General features: G+C 37.6%; 1 protein-coding gene and 1 long non-coding RNA gene across 3 annotated transcripts in view; one reads left to right on the top strand and one right to left on the bottom strand.

Annotated features, from left to right (window-relative positions):
* GAK (cyclin G associated kinase) overlaps nucleotides 1-22,125 on the top strand; it is a 67,218-nt gene that overhangs the window by 6,249 nt on the left and 38,844 nt on the right. For both annotated transcript variants that reach the window (XM_058825950.1, XM_058825949.1), the window contains exons 2-11: nucleotides 273-334; nucleotides 1,590-1,649; nucleotides 3,465-3,579; nucleotides 4,018-4,160; nucleotides 6,397-6,522; nucleotides 7,614-7,703; nucleotides 13,542-13,677; nucleotides 14,285-14,397; nucleotides 14,939-15,050; nucleotides 17,250-17,373. In XM_058825950.1, coding sequence (XP_058681933.1) covers nucleotides 273-334; nucleotides 1,590-1,649; nucleotides 3,465-3,579; nucleotides 4,018-4,160; nucleotides 6,397-6,522; nucleotides 7,614-7,703; nucleotides 13,542-13,677; nucleotides 14,285-14,397; nucleotides 14,939-15,050; nucleotides 17,250-17,373 — 1,081 coding nt within the window. The remainder of the gene's footprint in view (nucleotides 1-272; nucleotides 335-1,589; nucleotides 1,650-3,464; nucleotides 3,580-4,017; nucleotides 4,161-6,396; nucleotides 6,523-7,613; nucleotides 7,704-13,541; nucleotides 13,678-14,284; nucleotides 14,398-14,938; nucleotides 15,051-17,249; nucleotides 17,374-22,125) is intronic.
* LOC131572687 (uncharacterized) overlaps nucleotides 3,464-22,125 on the bottom strand; it is a 61,328-nt gene continuing 42,666 nt past the window's right edge. Inside the window, exon 2 of the long non-coding RNA XR_009276035.1 lies at nucleotides 3,464-3,513. This is a non-coding gene — a long non-coding RNA (uncharacterized LOC131572687). The remainder of the gene's footprint in view (nucleotides 3,514-22,125) is intronic.

The raw sequence follows: 22,125 nt of genomic DNA, 5'->3' as shown, positions 1-22,125 counted from the left end.
AGAAAAAATAGCTTAATAAGAAATCTTCATATGCAGACTTAAAAAAATGCAGGAGAGTAACAAAGTCAGTGTGCTCTTGATGTATGTACGGGCAAGGAAGAGACTATCTGAAGTCTTGCTGAATATCAGCCATCTTGACCAGATGCTGAAAAATGTGTACTTGGTACATTCAGAAATATGTCTAAATTCATGTATTGATTCTGTTAGACTAAAAAGAATGATGTACCTGAATATTGAAATTAAAACTGATGTAATGTGCCTTCTTCTTGTAGGGGGTTTTGCATTTGTCTATGAAGCTCAAGATCTTGGAAGTGGCAAAGATTATGCTTTGAAGGTAATATTAATTTACTTCACTATAGGTTTGTAAGGTCTGTCTTTTAGTGTGGTATTTTAGCATGACAGTTAGTCCTTGATGTATGCCACAGAGCAAGTAACTTGGAAAAATTCAGTGTATTAGTGGTGTTTGTAGCCCACTATTTAGAATGATCATTCCAGTTAGAACCATGCACTTCATTATTAGATGACAAACAGGGGAATTTATATTTTAGGTACCTCTGGCCTTTATTTTCTTATTTGGTATAGAAATTCATGATTCAGTCAAAAACATTTTGTTTCATGGGTAAAAAGAATATTTCATAGTGACCTGAAGTGGAGTACAGGAATCTTTTTCACCTGTCAGAAGCAGATTTAGCCTACCTTCTTACTTTAAATTTCCTTAGTATTAAAAATAATGCTCCAGGCTTTGACTCATTGTTTAACCATTCAGCCTGGTACTTTTTAGAGATACTTTTCTGGATTCTTGGTTTCTAGAGGCTTCTGGTAACTGTAAACAGGGCTAGTCGTAGGAGGAATGGGAGAAGTAAGTTGGCATTATACCACCGGTAATAACTTTGGCTTTTCCCCTTTCATTCCACATCCTACAGTAACAAAACATGTGACCAAAGCCATACATTATATGTGTTCAAAAGATCCTCATTAAAAAAAATAACAGGTAAAAGGTTGGCAACAGGTAACAGGTAAAATAACAGGTAACAGGTTGGCAATTACTATACTTCCTCTGTTCTGTAAAACCAGTACTTTTGAAGTGAATGCTTAGGCTGATTGTAGTCAAATGTTGACTGCAAATCCAGGTAATACTAGAAACAGTAATGCTTAATTTTGCTACTGATTACACAAGTACCATTGAAAAAGACAGGATACATAATCTGCTGAGTTTAGTGTAGATTGAGTTGAAGGTTGTTGCTGAATATTTCAGACAAAAGGTGAATCTTTCCTTGATAGCCCACAATGCTGCAGCCAGGAGACTTTAGCGCTTTATATATCAGAACTGCCAGAGCAGTTACTTTTAAGAGTGTAAAAAGTTACAATTGCTCAATTATCACTAAACCTGAATAGTCCAGGTAACTGGAAAGTTGGGTATTATTTATGGCAGAATATAAAAATGTACAATAAGCCAGCTTGGTTTACTGCCCCATAACAGTTCCTTAGGTTTTTGTCTATAGTTCATATTCCTTCACTGAAAAAAAAATCTATGCACTGTTAATTCTGTAAGTTTCAGTAACTATCAATTATTTTGTTTTTTTTGGCAGCGGCTGTTGTCTAATGAAGAGGAAAAGAACAAAGCCATCATTCAGGAAGTTTGTTTTATGGTATCCTTTTCTGTAACATATTTAACTGCCTGAGATTTCTGGGAAACCAAAGATTGCTGTACAGATTCTGTTTTTCTTCATGCCATACACTGCCTAAGAGGACTGACATTTTGGAGGTATGGGTTCATGGTTTGTCATGAATCTGGTGCCAGCATCCAGAAAGTTCAATTCTTCAAAAATTGCAGTAATACAGTGTGTACAGATAATTTTTGTAGCTAGTGTAGACTTTGCCATGTACTTCTAGCAAGAGGTGAGATTCTTATTTGAACTCTCTTGCAGCCCTGTCAATTTAGTCAAGAGACTTTTTAACTTCAGATGATACTTAGTTCTTGAATAGAGTTCCATTGCATGCACTGGATTTATCGCTCTTTGCTTTTACTCTCAATGTTTATTAATTTCTGCTTTGGATACATCTGGCTTTAAGAAGTCATGTTGGATATTAAGGAAGAAATTTCAATAGACTACATGCATCAGAAACAAGAAGCAGATGTTTCTCAGTGTTCTTGCTATCCTCCATATCTGCAGTGATGTCAGATACTAAGGTATAATGTAGTCTTGGAGTGTTTTCAATCCTTGATTTTAGTAAGTTCAATATTTTCTCCCTGGCTCCTTATGGACCCTTGGTTTGTTTCAAGAGTCAGTGAATAGCTGTGGTATGCTGATGTGTTCCCCTTTGAGTATTCAGCTTCATTTCAAATTAGCAGGCAAACCCACTGATCCTAATTTAAGCTACTCAAACATTTCTCTTTATGACTGCTGATATGTTTGGCAAAATTGCAGCCTAAACACCAGTAGAAGTACACTTCCAAGGCAGAGGACCATAGCACTATACATTTTCTATTTATTCTGACATTATCTTGCCAAGAGTAAAGAACTTGATGTTGATTGGATGTTTTTCACAGCTCAGAGTCATTAAAGCAGGTGTACAATATGATGAAGGGTTAATTGTAGCTAACTTTCTGAGATAAGACTGTGAAATGCAATTAATTCCTGCAGCTCTTAATAGAAGGTTGTGGAAGAGATGTGTAAGATCAGATGAATGTGAATTGTGTGGATCCAACTTGCCCTTTTTTAATAGCTTTATTCTACTTACAGTATCTTTGCTTTTCTCTCTTCAGACTTGGTAAATGCATCCTGTAAATAGGTTGTGATTGTCTCACAGGCACAAATCTCAGTGTAGGCACAGACAGGCATAATACAACATAAATTCCACTAGCAGGAGCTGAGATCACTTATATTGTACTCCCCTTTACACAGCTCAAAAATGATACCTCAAATTTTTGAACTGAAAGTGAAACATGATAAAGTTTGTAGCATAAAAAATTATTACTAATGATGGGAGGGTAAGTTCCTTGCCCCTTTTGGCCTCTAATTGTTTTGAACTCTATTTTAATTACTTAAAACTGAAGCATGGCATATTTAATACTTCTTTGGGAAAGATAGGTGAGGGTACAATGGCTTTCTTGATCAGCCATCTAGAGAAGCAGCTGATAATTAGAAGATGTCCCTGCTACTCATGCTCTTGACAGTCATTGTCAAAAGACAAAAAGAACTAGATCAGTTACTGAGTCCAGTTTCTTCCAAGCTGTAATCATAGGGGTTTTTTTAATATTTTATTTTGACTTTTTATTACATCACCTTAGATTACTTTCTCAGATTTCTTACAGCTGAGGCATGTGTTTCCCTGTTTTGCTTCCGTTATTGATTGCAGCTGTTATGCTTTCTGTGGTTTTAAGCTAACTTTTGAAATGAACTACTGGATGCAGTAGTATCAATGAACTTGGGAGTTCTCTTCCTTGAACATGTCATCTCCAGAAAAAACTTTCAGGTCATCCCAACATTGTCCAGTTTTGCTCTGCAGCATCTATAGGAAAAGAAGAATCAGACACGGGGCAGGGAGAGTTTCTTCTGCTTACAGAGCTGTGTAAAGGTAAACTTTTTCTTTTCCCAGCAGTCCACATTGCTTCTGGCAGCTGTTTTGTACAAGCTGCTTGTTAACTTACAGGCTTGGAATGACTGTAGAAGATAGCATGGTTCAGTGGAGCCAGAGTTCAAACTTATCTTTTATAGGATAAAGATCATGTTGTTTTAGACTACAGTTTAACCTTGTCTTAAATATGAGGTAATCATTAAGGTTGTTTTGTTTAAGGTTGTGTTGTATGAGACTAGTCAGAGAAAGGAAGAGTAGGAGTAGTTCCTTAGAGCACTCTTCTCTCACTGTAGTCAGTGTGGACTTGCCATTTTCAGAAAATATATTTAATACAACTCAGGACTGTAAATCTTTCCTGACAAGAGTCTGTTTGTGTCAAGCTTTCAGAATGTGCAGTGTTCTCAGTGTGCTTATGTGAATTTTTCTCATTTCCTGCAGGACAGCTGGTAGGATTCTTAAAGAAAGTAGAATCCAAAGGACCTATCTCTTGTGACACAGTTTTGAAGATTTTTTATCAGACCTGCAGAGCAGTTCAGCATATGCATAAACAGAAGCCTCCTATTATTCATAGAGATTTAAAGGTATGTTGCAATATTTAAATAAAGCACCGAACTTTTGAACAGGAGTGAAAGGAGCCTGTTGGGCTGGAGCAGTGTTAAAGATGATTCTTGAGCATAGTGTTTAGATCTATTGCCTTGCTGTAACTGCTGAGTTTTAGTGATGGTCATCACTGAAATACTTGTGTCTCTTCAAACACCTTTTCCTTGTATTTGCAGTTAGGCACTGATTGTACTCTGTCTGAAGCAAGCCGGCAGAAAGTTTTGTATCATGTTTTGCTGATTGAATTAGCCTAAATATTTTGTTTTGGATAAAATAGTAATTTACAACTAATGAACTGTAGTTCTGGGTTAAGAGTGTGACTTAAAAGAGCAGGTTAAGCTTTAAGGAGAAGAATATTGAATTATCTGTGAAGGATTACATTGCCATTGAGAATGTATAATAAGCTGTTAATTTTAGAACTGATAACTTGCATACTTGCATTACACTTCAGTATTTGTTTTGAATTTGATTTGTAAAATTTGGTAGGCATAATGAATGTTAGATTTTCTTTCTTAGATTTTTGGTGTTGTTTTTTGTTTGTTTTTTACCAGCTTGCTTTTTTATCTTGCTTGATTTATTAGCCTTTAGCTGGGGTTATGCTGTAGAAAGTGTTCTGCTTTTAGGAGCTTTGGAGATTTGAAAGGACTTACCTGAGTCTGAATTTTGTATTTTCAAGACAGGGGTTCACCTGTTCAATATACCTTAGATGAGGAAGCTCTAATCATCAGTAAGATTCTGCTGTCCTATGAATATATTTGAATTTTCATTAACATAAAAAAAAAGACAGTGGAGTTTCTTACTCTTTGAATAATGTCAAAGTTTCACATGTGTCTGTATCCGGCCTGATGTGATTTCATTTGAGTACAAAAATAGGAAAATTTTTTCCTCCTTAAGTACTTTGGGGAAAGAAAAATAAGGCCACTTTTATAGAAGTAAATGTGTTAATTATTTTCAACACTCTTGATTAAAGCTTTAATATTAGCTGTTAGTATAGCCCATAAATACAAACCTAGCTTTGGTAACAGAGCACTCCTTTTTTAGTCACTTGATACCATTGAACAGGCTTTTGTGTTGTGAGGTAGTGTTATAAAGACATGTTAACCATTCTTCATTGAAATTTCTGAATGCCAACCCCTAGCTATTGTAGAAAAGGTGCATCTCTCCTCTGGGAAAAAAAAAAAGGTAAAAAAACCTATTTACAAGTAAATGCACAATTTCTTTTATAGCCAGCTGCATAGACATTGAGATAATGCTGTAAGTCAGAACAGTTTTTTTCTTCTCAAGGAGCATACTCTCCTGACAGATAAAACATGGGAAAAGACAGGTGTTTGGGTTTGTGTTGGTCTCATGTTGCAGAGGCTGCAAAACAAGATTAAATTATTGTTGTTCTGCAAGATGCAGAGGCCTTACTGCAGCCAGAAGCCAAATAGGGATCATTTAACTGTGCTACCCTTTTTAACAGTATAAACTAAAGTCAGCAGCATAGAAAACTGTAAGTTGGAGTTTTGAGCCAATTAACTTTGATACCTTTTCCTAACTATTCAGAGGTAAAATTTTTTTTTTTAGTCCTTTTGTGATTATGACTCCAAGTACATCTGCCCAATACTTTTACTCTTTCCTTAAGTTTCTATCACATTTCAATTAATAATACAGGACAGTTGGAATTTATGAAGTAGAAAAAGGCAGAGATAATGTATGATGATCTATTCAGGCAGCACATGGTCCTCAAATATCTGTTTCCTGTCTCTGCACAGGGTCACAGCTGCCTCTTTATGGGTGTCTCCTAGCAGACTACTTCTCTACTAGTACCTTCCTGTTTTTTTGTCTATAGCAGTCCTAACCTTCATCCCACTGCAGTTAAGCTAACAGTGTTCAGTTTTATGCCTGAGAATGTTTGGATTCTAAGACACTGCTTCTACAAGTTCTCATCTGAAAAACTGGCTTTTTGTTAGGCTTTAATGAAATTATTTTCCCCCAAGGTTTATTTCTTGCTCTCCTGAATGTTTCCTGTTCATGGTGTGCTTGGGGCTTCCTTTTAAAACTTGGTTTGTTGCTACCATATAAAACTACAGTACTGTCTGAAATCTTAGTTCTTCTGTATTTTTGGATAAAGTGATTAGTTTTTATATGTATGCAAAAGTGTGAAAGCATGTGTATTAGTATACAGGACGAAAAAGACACTTTTTAAAATATTTATTATTCTGCATCTTTTTGAAGGTGGAAAACTTGCTGATTAGTAATCAGGGGACAATTAAACTTTGTGACTTCGGTAGTGCTACAACTATAGCTTACTATCCAGACTACAATTGGTCTGCACAGAAGAGAGCACTGGTTGAAGAAGAGGTGAGACTATTTTAATGTGATTTAATATTAATATCAACAGTGGATTAATTGAATTGTTACTATTAATCGGGTATTAATGAGACATCTAAGACAAATGAAGATTGTTTCAGTTAGTGTTATTTATGAAGTTTCAGTTTTTTATTTGTTTTGTTAGAGGTCAGAAGCTGTCTGCAGTTACAATCATAGCTTGTGTTTTGTGGCTACATGTAGAAACACTGCTTTAGCACGGTCGGCATCCATTCTGCAATTTGCTGTGAGAATAGAAGTGGTTACTAGGGCTTCTTCTAATTGCACTCTTGACAAGAAACTGGTTGTGCCATCCTGATTCCTCCCAGTCTGTTTTTCTCAGTTGAATTATACTTTAATGAGTGGCAAGTCTGCTCAGCAGAATAGGAATGGGCAGTATTGCAGTGTCTTTGACTAAAGTAGCCAAATCTACCCTGCAGTATACTTTTCCAAAATGCATTTGTTCTTAGTTTTGAGTTGAGAGTAATGCTAGTAATCTAATGTAGTACATCAGCCAGAGAAATACACTTAAGTTCATGTGTGCGACTTCTGACAAGCCCATGTTTTGCAATCTGGTATTCTTGGAAAGCATTCAACTAATGAAGTGATGATGTTGTACCTCTGTCTTGTATAGTCTGTGTAAAAAGGTGGTAGAAAAGGTATTTTCAGGTGTTCTTATGACCAGAGTTTCTCTTTGGATGTGTCTTCACTGTCGTTAAATGTGCTGAGTAAGGGAGAGAGGTGCACTGGAGCATGAATTTACTTGCTGGTTTATTGTTGGTGTTTGCTATTAGGGTTCCTGTTCATTTTTGCCTCGTGTAGAACAGTCACTTTATGTGCTTTGCTTTGGGAGGGCTCTTGACTATCACAGTGTTATTTGAGTACTACTGTCTTCATGTGATCTTATGTGAAAGCTGTTATGACTATTGCAGGATTCAATTGATGGCTTTTTCCTTGACAAGTATTTCTGAAATTAATTTTGAAAATGAGAGTACTATCCTTTCTACACAGAGAGCTGTTTCCTTGGTTGAATGCTGCTAAAGGTCATTGTTAAAGATTGTTTCAATAAATTTTGTCTTCTCCAGATCACAAGGAATACAACGCCAATGTACAGGACACCAGAAATGATAGACTTGTATTCAAATTTTCCAATTGGTGAAAAGCAGGACATTTGGGTAAGAAGGTTTTTTTTTTTTTCTTGCTGCATCATAGTTGCTCATGTAATAGTCAAACTGATTTTGCAGGCTTCATGTTTGTTTGTTGATTAAATAACTAAAGCACTGAAATAAATGTAGGATGCTGTCTTAGATCAAAATAAACTTAAATAGTGTGGACTCTGTATCTAGATGTTAAAAGAATGAGACGTAACATTCAAGGTATTCTCCCAAATCAAGCTTGAGTTCCATTTGAGAGGCAATGCTGAACTTATCTAATGTTCAGTAGAGCTGTTGCTTAGTTGGAGCTTGCCACCATAAATCCAGAATACTTAGGTTCAAATTCTTGCCTTTTGTGCTCTGCCATGCATATAATCCTGGGACATCTTATTGCTGAGCTCAAAATTATTATGTTGAGGTATGACATGTAGTTAAAATACTGACAAATATCAAGGATGAGAACAGTGCAGAAATCATTCATGCTTTGTGTAGAGAAGATGGTGAACTGCTCAGACTCACTAAAAAATCTGTACCTTTTCCAGCTGCATAAGGCTGCAGTACTGAAGTACTCCCCAGCAGTGTAGTGCTTAGTCACTTAGTTTATGGGATGTTTTTTACAGAGGCAGGTGTCAAGCTGTTCAGTTCTTACCTGTATCAGTAGTGTGTCAAAAGACAAATTGAGAAAATGTAATGCTGGCATTCAGTTTATTAAATTAGTTGCAAGACATTGTAGAAATGCTTGTTCAGTTTCTATAGCTGTTGGTGATGTTCTTGTGGCATGTGAAGAAACACAAAGCAAAACGTGTTTTTCTGATCACTTGGTCTCTTCATATGCATGAAATACTGTCAGTCTGAGCTAGCATTGCAGAATCACTAGGTTGGAAGAGTCCAACCCATGCCCTAACACCTCAACTAAACCATGCCCCGAGTGCTACATCCAGGGGTGGTGACTCCACCACCTCCCCAGTTAGACAATTCCAGTACTTTATCACTCTTGCCATAAAAAACTTTTTCCTGATATCCAGCCAATATTTCCCCTGGCACAGCTTGAGACTGTGTCCTCTCCTCCTGCCAGTTGTTGCCTGGGGAGAGAGACCAACCCCCACCTGACTACAAAGTTTTCAAGAAATTGTAGAAAGAGATACACTTTCTCTGAACATCCTTTTCTCCCGGCTAAACAATCCCATCTCTCTCAGTCATTCCTCACAGGGTTTGTGTTCCAAGCCCCTCACCAGCCTTGTTGCCGTCCTCTGTATGCGCTCAAGTGTCTCAACGTCCTTCCTGAACTGAGGGGCTCAGAACTGGACACAGCACTCCAGGTGCCTCACCAGTGCCCAGTACAGGGGGAGAATGACCTCCCTGCTCCTGCTGGCCACACCACTCCTGATCCAGGCCAGGATGCCATTGGCCTTCTTGGCCACCAGGGCACACTGCTGGCTCATGCTCAGGTGTCTGTCACCTGTACCCCCAGGTCCCTTCCTGCCTGGGCACTGTCAGGCCAATCTCTCCCCAGCCTATGGCAGTGCAGGAGGTTGTTGGTCAAGATGCAGGACTCTTGGACTTATTAAACTTCATCTTACTGGACTCTGCCCGTCCATCCAGTCATTCCAGGTCTCTTTGCAGAGCCCTCCTCCCTTCCAACAGGTTGACACGCTCCCAGCTTAGTGTCATGTGCAAATTTACTAATGGAAGACTCAATACTCTCATCTATGTCATCAGTGAAAATATTAAACAGAACTGGCCCCAGCACAGACCCCTGTGGAACACCACTAGCTGACAGCTGGATGCAGCACCATTCACCTCCACTCTCTGGGCCTGGCCACCCACCCAGTTCCTAAACCAGCACAGAGTGCTCCTGCCCAAGCCTGGGCTGCCAGCTTCTCCAGGAGTGTGCTGTGGGAGACAGTGTCAAAGGCCTTGCTGATGGTCAGGCAGACAAGATCCACAGCCTTTTCTGCAGCCACCTCGTGGGTCAGCTGGTCATGAAAGGAGATCAGGTTGGTCAGGCAGGACCTGCCCCTCCTAAACCCATGCTGGCTGGATCTGATACCCTGGCCATCCTGTAAGTGCTGTGTGATGGCACTCAGTATAAACTGCTCTATTACCTTACTGAGTACTGAGCTCAGACTAACTGGCCTGTAATTACCAGGATCCTCCTTCCTACCCTTTTTGTTAATGGGTGTCACACTGGCCAGCTTCCAGCCATCTGGAACCTCACCAGTGAGCCAGGACTGCTGGTAAATGATGGGAAGTGGCTTCGCAAGCTCATCTGCCAGCTCCCTCATCACCATGGGATGGATCCCATCTGGTCCCATGGATTTATGAATGTCCAAGTGGCTCAGCAGTTCTCTGACTGCCTCCTCCTGGATAGAAGAGGGACCATTCTGCTCCCTGCCACCATCTACCAAACCAGGAGGACAGTTGTCCTGAGGACAAGATGTCTTCCCATTTAAGACTGAGGCAAAGAAAGCATTAAAGACATCACCTTTCTTCTCATCTGCAGTTACTTAGTTCCCTCCTGCATCCAATAGAGAATAAAGGTTGGTCTTACCCTTCCTTTTGCCATTAAAAACATTTTTTATTATCCTTTAAAAAAGTTGCCAAATTAAGTTTGAACTGAGCTTTGGCCTCCCTAATTTTTTTCCTGCATGCTTTAGTAACCCCCTTAAATACTTCTTGAGAGACCTAGCACTCCTTCCAAAGATGATACGTCCTCTTTCTATTCCTAAATTCCTTCAAGACCTTGTTGCCCGTCCAGGCTGGATGTTTGCATCATTAATATCCAGTTAAATGCAAACCTAGAAATGTGTTTAATAAAAGCCATACTCAAAAGAGTAATTGCAGTTTATTTTTTTGTTTAAAGTAACTGTATATATTAGTGTTAATGTGGTGATTGTCTCCTTCTGTATTTTGGGAAGATCTATTTTATTTACCATACCTGGGTTTGAACATGTTGTTCTGTATTTTTTGCTTTATGCTTTGGGTTCAATAAAAATATAAAAGTATTTGGCAGTAGAATATGGCCCTTTGTCTGGAATCATAAATGATTTGTAGCTTATGGTTAGGATAAACAAAGCAGTTTTCCAAAGAAAGCATGTAGAGTGATTAACACTTTTGAGTCTGTGTGTTTGTCACTGTGTGAGCTTAAAAACATAGCAGGTTATGTCTGTCTTAGAACAGCAGCACAGATCAAAGGTTAGTTATCAACCACCTTGACTCCACAATGGGAATATGATTAGGTGTCATTATAAGTCCAGAGTTTCTTAGACTTGGCTGACTGCTTTCTGTACATTTCCTACCTAAGTCTAAAGATAAGAAAATAAACACTAAATCCAAATAGCTACGTATTTTAGTTACTTGCTTTCAAAATTAATACAAATTCCTGAACTGAAATTCAGTTCAGTCAGCTAAGTGACAGGCTGTTCCTTGTCAAGTGATTTTTCTCCATGCTTGAAAGGCCCTTCGTATCTTCTCACTCTCAAAGATTTCTGAAAAAGCAAAGGAGTAGACTTGGGAAATGTTTGCTAAGGCACAAATCTTCAAAGTTGGGTTCTCCTTACCAATATCTAATTAAAAAATCTTAATGGTCCGTGCAAGACATCCTGCAGCTTTTAATTCAATGTGAGCTGAACAGTCTCTTTAGGTTTCAAGGAGTTTGATTTTACTTCGGTGTAATATGTGTGTCATCCTGTAGACGTACTGTAGAACTTTAGTGTGCTGCTTGTTGCCGGAAGCTAGTTAGGGGAAAAATAACAATATTTTCATTTGTTCCAAACAATCCTACCCCTTCCTTACCACGTCAATCCCCAAACACGATCTGAACTGTCCAAAAATCCCACTGTCTCCTTAAGGAAGGTTTAAATTAGTTGCTGGTAAAGGCCCAGTAGTAGGTCAAAAAGTTACTCCTAGTAATTTTTGATTGCTTTGTGGTTCTGCTTTTTTACCTTCTGGCATGTGAGTGCTCAGATGGACCCGGGCAGTTTCTGTAAAGGGACTGTACAGCTTTGGGACAACCTTTTGGGAATGGACTCTTCCGTCAGGTGTAGCTGTGGCTGTGTGGATGGTGTTGGCTTTGAGGTGTTGCCTTGCTGCAACTGAAATTGCCTTCTAGTCAGATTGAACGACAGTGTTTAAAGCAGACAAAATTTATCACAGTTACAATCCTAAATTATAGGTAAAATAGAGGAAATTAAAAACATTCTCTAGCAATTGAAGCAAAAATCCAATCTGAGTGGCCTCTCCATTTCCTGCGTGTTCAACTGATTGTCTTGGTGTTTTTCTCTCCTGTGTGGTTGTGGGTGCTCTCTCCTGATGTGCAGAGTGTCTCGGACTTCACAGGAAGTAGTTTCATTCCTCTAACTAAATGATGTTCTGTTTTGTAAGCAAGTGTTCTGTGGAAGAGTAGATGGTATTTTCTGTACTGCCCTGATGGATTAGTTAGTGTGGACTGTGTGATGCTTCTATGTATATTTTACTGAGAATTTTTTACAGCCTGACAAAAATGTGTAAGAATATACAGAATTAATATATGTACTTTATTTCTGGTCCTGGACTGAGAGACTCAAATGAGTGTTTCAGAGTAACGAAATCCATCAGAGACGCCTCAGAGACTTCAATAACTTTCAGACCTTAGAAGCTGTTCTTGGGATAAATTGACAACCAAGGGCAGTTGGAGATGGTACACACAGAGGACTGGAGGCAGTGGGCAATTTCCTTAGGTAACATCTTCATTGGATTACTTCATTTGTGAGGATTATAAAAGCCCATATGCTTAGGCAACCATACATACTGGAGTTCAGAAGAAACTTTGAGGAGGAATTTTCCATCTCATGGAGGCATTGGGTGCTTTATTATCAAACTTATATATTTCTGTTATGATAGTATACCTCTGCCAGCATATTTCATATCTTAATTTATTTGAAAACATATTTATCAATTTACATTTACTTCAGTAACAGATTCAATTATCCTAGCTAATCCATAATACCTAGATTATTCAGAGATTAGAATTCAAAACTGCCTTCTGTTGTTGACTTCTCAGGTTACAAAAATCTCAAGTTGGACATACGAAGGAACTTTGAAGTTCCCAGGATGTGGTAGTTCAGGTTTTGTAATTTTTGAGGCTTGGATGAGATTGTCTGAAAATGGTCTTCAATTTTATTTGTTCCAAGAGTTGAATAGCCATCTGACCATAGGGAATAAAGGGACTGTCATTTTGGGTTATTTTCTTCAAACCTTTACCTGAAGATGCATTTTAGAGAGATTGTTTGTTTTCCGTGTCATTTAAGCAAATTGCTTAACACTTACATAATCACCTAGCTTTTGTATTGCAAAACAATGTATCTAAGTTAAACCAAATTCTCTCTTGACATATAAAATGTGTCACCTTGCAGCACAGGATGGAGATACGAAATAAAACATCTGAACTTTTTTTGAAGGAATAATCATGTTCTTGGACATTTTCAGTATGGCAAGACTACTCATTTTGGTATGCTTTGAAATTCATAAAATGGATTTCTTGTAATGACTTCTAAGTGGTTTTTAAAAATAGACTGGAATAGTTTTCCCAAGTAACAAGTGGAAATGGTCTCAAATTTCACAAGGGGACATTTAGGTTGGATGTCAGAAAAAATTTCTTCACTTTAAGGGTTATTGGACATTGGAAGAGACTGTCTAGGGCAGTGGTTGAGTTACCACTCCTGGAGGTATTTAAAAGACATGTAGATATGGTACTGAGGGACACGGTTTAGTGGTGGACTTTGCAGTGCTGAGTTAACATTTGAATCTGAGGATCATAGAGATCTTTTCCAGCCTAAAGGTCCCCATGATTCTATGCAGTATTTCTGTTTCTCTCTGTAGGCTCTGGGCTGTATCCTGTACTTGCTGTGCTTTAGGCAACACCCATTTGAAGATGGAGCTAAACTTCGCATAGTCAATGGGAAATATGTCATCCCACAAAATGACACCCGCTATTCTGTGTTTCATGATCTCATTCGTAAGTTTACAGTGCTATTTTATTCGGTGTCTTTGTGGGTGTTGTTATTGACAGTTGTTTTACTGATAGTTAAATGTTATTGACGTGCGATGGTGAAAAAGGTAAACTGCAGGAACTTCTTATTTTATTAATAATCCATTATAAAAAAGAATGAAATTTTATGTGAAAGTTGCTTTTTTAGTTCTCTTAAATGTCTTGCATAGTATATGAATTAATCCATTAGAACAGCTAGTGTTTTGGTTTGATTTTTCTTTGAACTTGCTTAAAAAATTCTATTTATTTTTGGTTTCAGTTAGATTACTGGAAATGTGAGTTACTGCTCCAGAAATGTATCCAACTGCAACAGTATTAGACACAAAGTTACCTCCGATGTTCTTTATTAACCAATCTCAAAGTGTGTTCTTTGAAATATTATTGACGCTTTGTAGTGTTGGGTTTTTTTTCTCATGGATGCTATTATGAGAATTATATTTAAATATTGATTTAGCAGTTTCTGAACTCTGTTCATATGTTTGCTTATTACAGTAGAATATATTGAAAATATTATTATCATTTGGCAGAAAATCTCTGAAGGCTTTGTTACGTGGTCTGAATCTCCTTTTTTTAGGCTCCACTTTGAAAGTGAACCCAGAGGAGAGGTTGTCAATCACTGAGCTTGTGAACCAACTGCAGGAGATTGCAGCAGCTAGGAATGTCAATCCTAAATCCCCAATCACAGAGGTAAAAATGTCTCATAAGGAGTATGATTGATTAGGCCTCCTCTCTGTCCTCTGCATGTATGTGCATTTAATAAAAAAATTCAAAGCAGGTCCCCTGTTCCTTAGTAGTTTGAAAATTTTGCACTAATTTATTTTGAAGTTCAGTTGAATTGATCAGTATCACTTGTAGGATCTTTGAAAATGTGCCCTTTAAATCACAGAGACCTTAAAAGAAATTTAGTATTTCTTACTGCTTTTTGAAAATCTTTTCATCCTCTTGGTTTATTCCTTAGTATGCTAACACTCTGTTTGACATGCTGTGTTTTATCATAGTTAACTTGCACAGAAAAGCTTTGTATTTGAAGGCTCTGCCTACACTAACTTGTCCTGTTCAATGCTTAATCTGCACTATACTGCTGGTGAGTCAGTTAGTGTATCTTAACTTTCTGGCTTTGTCCTGAGGTTCAGTTTGTTTGTTCTCACCAAGTAGCAGTAAATTGCCATGCATAGCAAGATGGCTAAATTAGCAAGCAAATTCTCATCTGGAGTATTATTCTCTTCAGCTCCTGGAACAAAATGGAGGCTATGGAAACAATGCTCAGCCTCGGACATCTGTGACCTCTGTTTCACAGAGCTCCAAGCCTGCAGGGCAGCTCAACAATTTGTACAATGCAGGTATGTTCAAAAAGAAATACCATTTTAGTATAAAGACAATTGCATATCTTTCATGGGGGAGAAAAAATAATTTGGGATCATTGGGGGTTTTAGATACTTTGCACTAGTACTAGCTCTTTGGCATTTATATCATTGATTCTAGCCTTGTATTATTTTTTTTTTGCAAGGTTTGATTTTATGTTGATACATGCAAATATGAATTTCTCAAGTGCATTGCGGTGCAAGATAAAAATTATGTTTCCTATTGAAAAATCTTTAAGATGCACTATTGACCAGTAGAGCTGGGAGTATTGACATAAGTGAACTAAAAACAATGAAAGTGTGAATATGAGAAGCAATAACAGTCTAATGAATAAGAGCTGTAGAGGAAGAGTCTCCAGGTTATGACAAACAGGTGAAAATATCTTATTTTAAACCCTGAAACTTTTTGATTCAATGAGGCAATGATATTTCAAAATACATTGTCTGAAGGGCAGCATTTAATAGGCAATTGAATTTAAACTGTTAAAAACCCTTAGGTTCTGTATTTTAATTGAAACATTGTTACTTTGTAGCAGGAGGTATTGAAATCAGGACATAGCCTGAGTTTGTGTTCAACACTGAATCTCAGGTAAAAAAAGTGAGAGTTGCCTTTGCTTTTCAAGAGTAACTTAACCATCAGATGTGTTACAACATAAAAAGGTCGCAGCTATTTGTGGTATGTTGGTATCACTTTGTGTTAAAATGGGCTTCATTTCTGGCAAATGGGAGAGGTTAGTAAAGAAATGCAAAAGCAGCTGTAGGAATTCTGGCTGTGGACCATAGTTGTTTAGTAATGCTTGGAAGTTGCTGACCTTATATGTATTTATTTTAGACTACAAAAAGCCTGTATGAGGAAGAAATACTTCCGTAAGCATCTGGGTCCACCTCTCTCTCCTTTTGTCTCCTGGCCAAGGAGACTTTTGACCCTCCATGATATTTTGAAGTGCATCTGACAGTGATAGTAGTCTAAAGCTATTTAGTTTAGTTTTTCATTTCCAGAAGATCCATGTCTGACAGCCTCAAAGAGAAAAGGCAGCAGTCTAAGTTTGGTCTAGCAGCTATCCAGTCATTACTTTCAGGAGCAGCTGTAGCTGGTACTGCCTTGAGCCTAGCTAATTATGGGAGCGTTGTCCAGGCCAGACTTCAGGGGAGGGGTTGCACCACAGGACATGAGTGGTGAGGAGGAGGAGCTGGGGTTCCATCTGAGAAGAATAGTGGTTGGATTAGCAGAACTAAATGGAATCAACCAAAATTTGTCTCCAAAGTGACATAGTCAAAAGCTGACATACTTAGTCTGCAGAAATGGATATTCCAGAGTAGATTCAATTGAAAATACTTAATATTGTAAAGAATTTGAGCTTGATAGGCTTATTTACATCTAGTTTTTTACTATTCTTTCTGCACCCTTATTAGTTATTATATCTGAATATGGAGCACTTCAATTAGTGTAGAAGATATCAAGGGACTGTTTCATATTGTATTCCGTTTTCCTTCCAGCTTGATATTGATTATGATGAACTGTCAGTGAGACAAGAGATATTAATTTTCCAGGGGAAATATTAAAATTGGGTGAGATTTATTGCACTAATAACATGTGTATATTAATTTCTGTGGAAGAATCCAGCATCCTATTGTAATTAAAATCAAAAGTCTGGTCATCTGTTTTGTGTAAGAATGCCTACTGTTTGTTGTATACAATCATATTAACAGGGATATTGCGCTGTGATGTTGGGCTATCTGGAATGTTATGCTTAAAATTTAAGATTAACTGTGCAAGCTGCTTCTGAAGCCCAGCATTAAAATGTGTCTACTGGAGATGATTAAGTAGATCTGCTAATGATAAGCTGTACTTTAGAAACTGGTACTAAAGGCATTGTTTTGCTGCATTGACACTATGGAACATATGCCTTACTTCCAGAATTTTTTACCTTGTTTTCTCATAAATATGGACAGCAAATTAAAGAGTTTAAGTATATCACTTGTAATTCCCGACTTCAGGAAGTACTATTTTTTTGCATAGGTCATAGTTAAGGAGAACTTTGGAACTGTGAGCCTTACAGCAAGGTGTGGCCTGTATGTGCATTCACTTCCTTCCAGCTTTGTAGGCATCATACTTTAAGTCATATCCTGGAATGGGCTCTATAATAAAGTACAATTATTTTTATTCAACTGCTCTAGGCCTGACCGTTGCGGAATGTGACCAGACTTATGGAGGGTTCTTTGATATTCTGAGGGGTGGAACAGAGCGATTTTTCACTAATATTAAGGATACATCTTCTAAAGTTATCCAGTCTGTGGCCAAGTGAGTAAAAAAAAAAAAAACCCAAAATTTTTTAAAAAAATTGTGCTGGTAAGATTTCTAAATGAAGGCACAGGAGCTTTCTCCAGAAATGGTAAATTCAGCATATTTGCCCAAGTTTGAGCTGTAATACCTGATAGCTACCCCTGAGATTTTATGTATGATATTAATAAAAAAGCTACTTCAACAGTCATAATTATTAATAGAATTGAGAATGTTGCAGTAAGAACCTGTCCATAAGTACTACTTGCCCTACTGTATTTTAGATACTGAAAACTGTTGAGAGATGAGCAGGTGGGGGCTGGAGCAGCGTGGAGAATTGAATTATTAGATAGGGCCTTCATGAATAAGAGAGGAATTAAAAAGATGGAGTGGTGAAAGGTACAAATCAAGGGGAATAGATGTGAGGAGGGGAAAAAGCCTGCAGGGAAATAAGCTCTTCAGTTTAGTTTCCAGGTGGAATCCTATGCCTTCAAGACAGTGTGAGAGGAACTGCACTACTTGTCTCCTTTGCCCTGTATTGCATGTATGAATACTCACATGTTTAGAGGTGTATGTTTTCAGATTCATATAGTGCAATTATTTTTTACAATCAGGTTGTCAGTCCCATTTCAAGTATTTCTAATACTTCCTTATGATCAATATTAATCAGTCTGTACTATGTATACAGTTTTAGCTCATAATAAAATTCTATTTTCAGTGTTAAAGGGTTTTCTTTGTTCTAATAAGAGCAGGTAAGTCACTACTGAGTACTATGTCTGAACTAGAGCCCCCAAAAGAATACTCAAATCTGTTTCTCACTGTAGGCTTTGTGTCCTTTAATTGAGATATTATGTTTCAGCTTTATGCATATTTCTTCATATGTAGTTTTTTTTTTCAGAATTTCTGTGTTACTTGTGCATAGTACTGCTCTAAAATATTTATAATGATCAGGTTCTCTGTATCTGCACCTCTGTATCCACTTCAAGTGTGTTTTTAGCTGTTTGCTCTTACACTTAGACTGTTAAAACTTCTAAGTATGGCTTAGAAAGGCCAGGTATTCTATTTTTTAAGGGTTGCAAAAGGTGCACTGCTTTGGTTTGTCCTTAAGCTTTCTATAGCAATAACTGGGACAGTGGCATTAGACTTTTTTTCCGGGGTAAACCATATGGACACAGGACAGGGAGGTTTACAAGGGGATCAAACTATTTCAGAGTGAAAAGCAGTTATGGCAAAGCTACAAGCCCTACTTTGCCATGGCTGTGTATTAGATCTTACTATGTTTTTATTGTACACTAAGTGCATCTGAAGTACTCCTACACTTCACTTTCTTATTCTCTTGACTCCACATGACTTTCTGGGTGCACCTCTGTCACTTAGTTATATTTGAAGTTTTCTCTTCCCACTCTTGCAAATGGTTTTCTCCTTAAAGGCTACGGGAAGTTTAATTACTTTTTTTGAATTTCATCTTATGCAGCTTTTTCTTTTCTAGTGGTGGTTTCAGACTGTCTGAAATTATCTTTTTAACATGAAATGGCTTGTGCTGTGCCTACACCTTATTTTTATTTCTCTTACCTTACAGATGTATGTAGCTTTTTGCTTTGTGTGATTTCCTTTGCTTCCAAAGTAAGTGTAGTGGGCAAGGAATAAAACAATAACTGTACATCCAACCACTTCTGCAGAGCTCACCTAGCAACTTCTGAAGTACTGGACAGTGAGTACTTGCTGTCTGAAAAGACTCTGCTCAGTTCTCATGCTCTTCTCTACAACTGTTTGTTTAGATTATGATGACTGCCAAAAATAAGTCTTGCATCTGTCTTATTGTCAAGACTTAATATGCTTCTTCTCAGTTGCTAGTTAGTGTTCTGTGGCTGAACACAACAGCTTAGTGCATGGCTTGTGGAACTTACTTAGGCAAAGGAAAACTCACTACTTTTACCTCATTTGTTTGAATTACAGTAAGTCACATATGGATGCTTACTGTTTACTAGATTTGAGTATCTTGAAAAGGTAATTGTTTGACCTCATACTGGTATGTAGCTTTTAATGGATGGGTATATTGTCATATGCAAATAAGATCCATTAGCCAGAGACCTTTCCAAGCTAAAGAATACATGTTTGCATGTATGGTGGTGGATTGACAGAGGATTGTCAGTGTATGCTATGTCCCAAGATTATCACGAGGAGGTCAGTCCCTTGGACTTGGTTGGTTGAGTAAGAGTTTTTATTTAGGTGACTTTTGGCCATCACCTTTGACACAATATGTGAAATATTTTTTGTTTAAGTTCTGCACTATCGTAAGCAAATTTTGGTTTTGTGGAGCACCCTCTATCTCCATACAACTGTGGTTTTCTTTTCTTGTGTTATCTAAGTGGAGTTAGTTATTGGGCTGAGGAGTGGGAAAAAAGAGGGAATGCTCCAGCCATGTAATTCTGCCAGTGAGAATCAGTTATTTTAATACTCTTTTTCCAGTGACTGAAAGACAAAGTCCACTTGTAATTTGCCAATATTAAGCAGCCCTGAGCTGTGTAGTTTTCATTCTTTGAATTGCCTTTTATTTTGAATCCTTACTGTATTTAGCAGTTCAGTGAAATGTCAAAACATGAATTAACGTGACCAATACTTACTGTTCTCTAGGGCCTAAGGTAGGCTTACGTTCTTTAGTATTGTATATAGTATATGCTAGCATTTAACATTCACTGTTCTGCTGAGAGTTCTACCACTGTGCTTGTACATTCTTAAACTGTGTTTTAATCAAGCTGAATTGTTTATTCTTTGTTTGCATCTACTATAGGGCATGTCTGTTTCTGTCATGTTCATTTCTCTGCTTTCACAAACTTGTGTTTGTGGATATAGCTGATACAATTGGCAATGTGAGAACACCTCTTCTGCTGTTGCATCTTTGACTGCTCTTCCGAAACCCTTCAACCAACATAAGAAACAGACGTTCTGGAAAAATTAAAATATTTCTTCTGTGTTGTGCATTTTCCTCACCCCACTTAAGTACTTTTCGTATTGGAATCTATAATTTCATTAGGTAGGCTCTCTCCTTCCTACTTACCATTGCTTTTCTGAATTACTTCCTTTGTCTGCAGATAGACTTCTGTCTCACTGAATCCCAAACTGCTATGTGAGATTTAAGTTTTTTTCTGTTGTGACAAAAAAAGTTATTTTTTTTTCTTTTTTGTAGCTACCTTTAGCTTGATTCTGATTTTGGTCTCTTGTTAGTCCTAATAAATGATAAAATCTGAAAACTGAAACACACATTACAAGCTGCTATGAACAGGAGAGTAAATGAGGATCATCTCTATTGTCCCCCAGGCTCCCTCTGTTGCAAGTCTCATAATCTCTGTTGCAGGTTCAGGTCAGGCAGATGCAGCCTGATAGTTACATGAGAGAGGACAAAGAGCAACAGAGGTTAAACCCTCTTGTTACGAACTAACTTAAAAACTAGTACCAGGGTGGAGATTGAGAAGATATACCCTACTTTGTGAAGTGGCACCATCTGCACAAGCAGGAGCTTGGATCCAGCAGATGTGGCCATGTGTGCCTGAAAGCTCAGCCTGCAGCTGTGCAGCCACAGTACTTCTCTGTTAAGCTCATCAGTTTGTCGCTTGTGGAGCTCCTGTGCCCGTGACCAGTTTTTATGCTTATTGAGGCCTGCATCCATACAAGTTACAAATGTCCTGTCGAAAAACATAGCTAAATGTTCTAAGGATTAGATCTTCACTGATATTGAAAACAGCAGGCAAAACTTGTGATCAATCTTTCTTTGCTTTGTCAGAACAATCTCTTTTGCTGAAGAGATTATAATGTAGTAATCTAGGAACAATTAGCTGCCTTTTATGCTTGTTTTCTTTGCTTTTAAGGTAATTTTCTTTCTTGTTTAATATTTTATTTCCTGGATCTTTTCATTGCACTAGGTAGTTGCATGATTAATTCAGTTTTATGAAGCAAAACCAAGTGGGAACAGATTGATGTGAATTTTAGCGCTGTTTTCCTTCCTGGCTTTTAAAAAATAAGCTGAAAATAGCGATGGATAGATATTTTTTTCTAATCTTTTTAGTGCAGAGATGTCTGGCAGAAGATTGCTTAGTATTAGGGCAGCATTTAACTTAATGGTTTACATGCTCATATTGTAACTGTGCTGGTTAGTCTGTCATCTTTGTTCTTTATCATCTTCAGTTATTAGTAAACAGAAGGTATTATTTTAGAATGTTGTTCTGTATATTAACTAGTTTATTTTGTGAGTTTAGTTGCTAATTTTAGTTTCCTTTTAGTTTTTAATTTGCTGGAATGGTCTTTTGTTTAATATTACAGTCTTTAGGTGCATCTAGTCTCTGGCCAACCATTTACACAGTGAGAAGTTTTTAACATGCAGTTAGAACTTCTTATTTTTGCTTTAATATTTATTCTGCCAAATCAGAATTCATGTCTTACTTGCGTCATTTCATAGAATCAAGCAGTAGTTTGGATTGGAAACAGCATCTGATTGCCCTGAGCAATGGGCAGGGACACCTTCAACTAGACTAATACCAGTCTGCTCTCTTTAATTTAAAGTCATCCCCTTATATCCTATCATTACAAGCCCTAGCAAAAAGCCCCTCCAGCTTTCTTGTAGGCCCCCATTAGATATTGTTAAGAAATAGCTCTCCATACAGAGACTAGACTAGTCTAGTCCCATCCCACAGTGAAGTAGTCCCAGTTTTGAAGAAGCCTGGTATCATCAGAAAAGTGACTAAGTGTTGGCGTCATATCACACTTTTTGTTGAGCTT

This window comes from Poecile atricapillus, chromosome Z, assembly GCF_030490865.1.
Source record: "Poecile atricapillus isolate bPoeAtr1 chromosome Z, bPoeAtr1.hap1, whole genome shotgun sequence".
NCBI lineage: Eukaryota > Metazoa > Chordata > Aves > Passeriformes > Paridae > Poecile > Poecile atricapillus.
The sequence above is the reverse complement of the archived record's forward strand: the minus strand, read 5'-3'. Positions and strand labels throughout refer to the sequence as shown.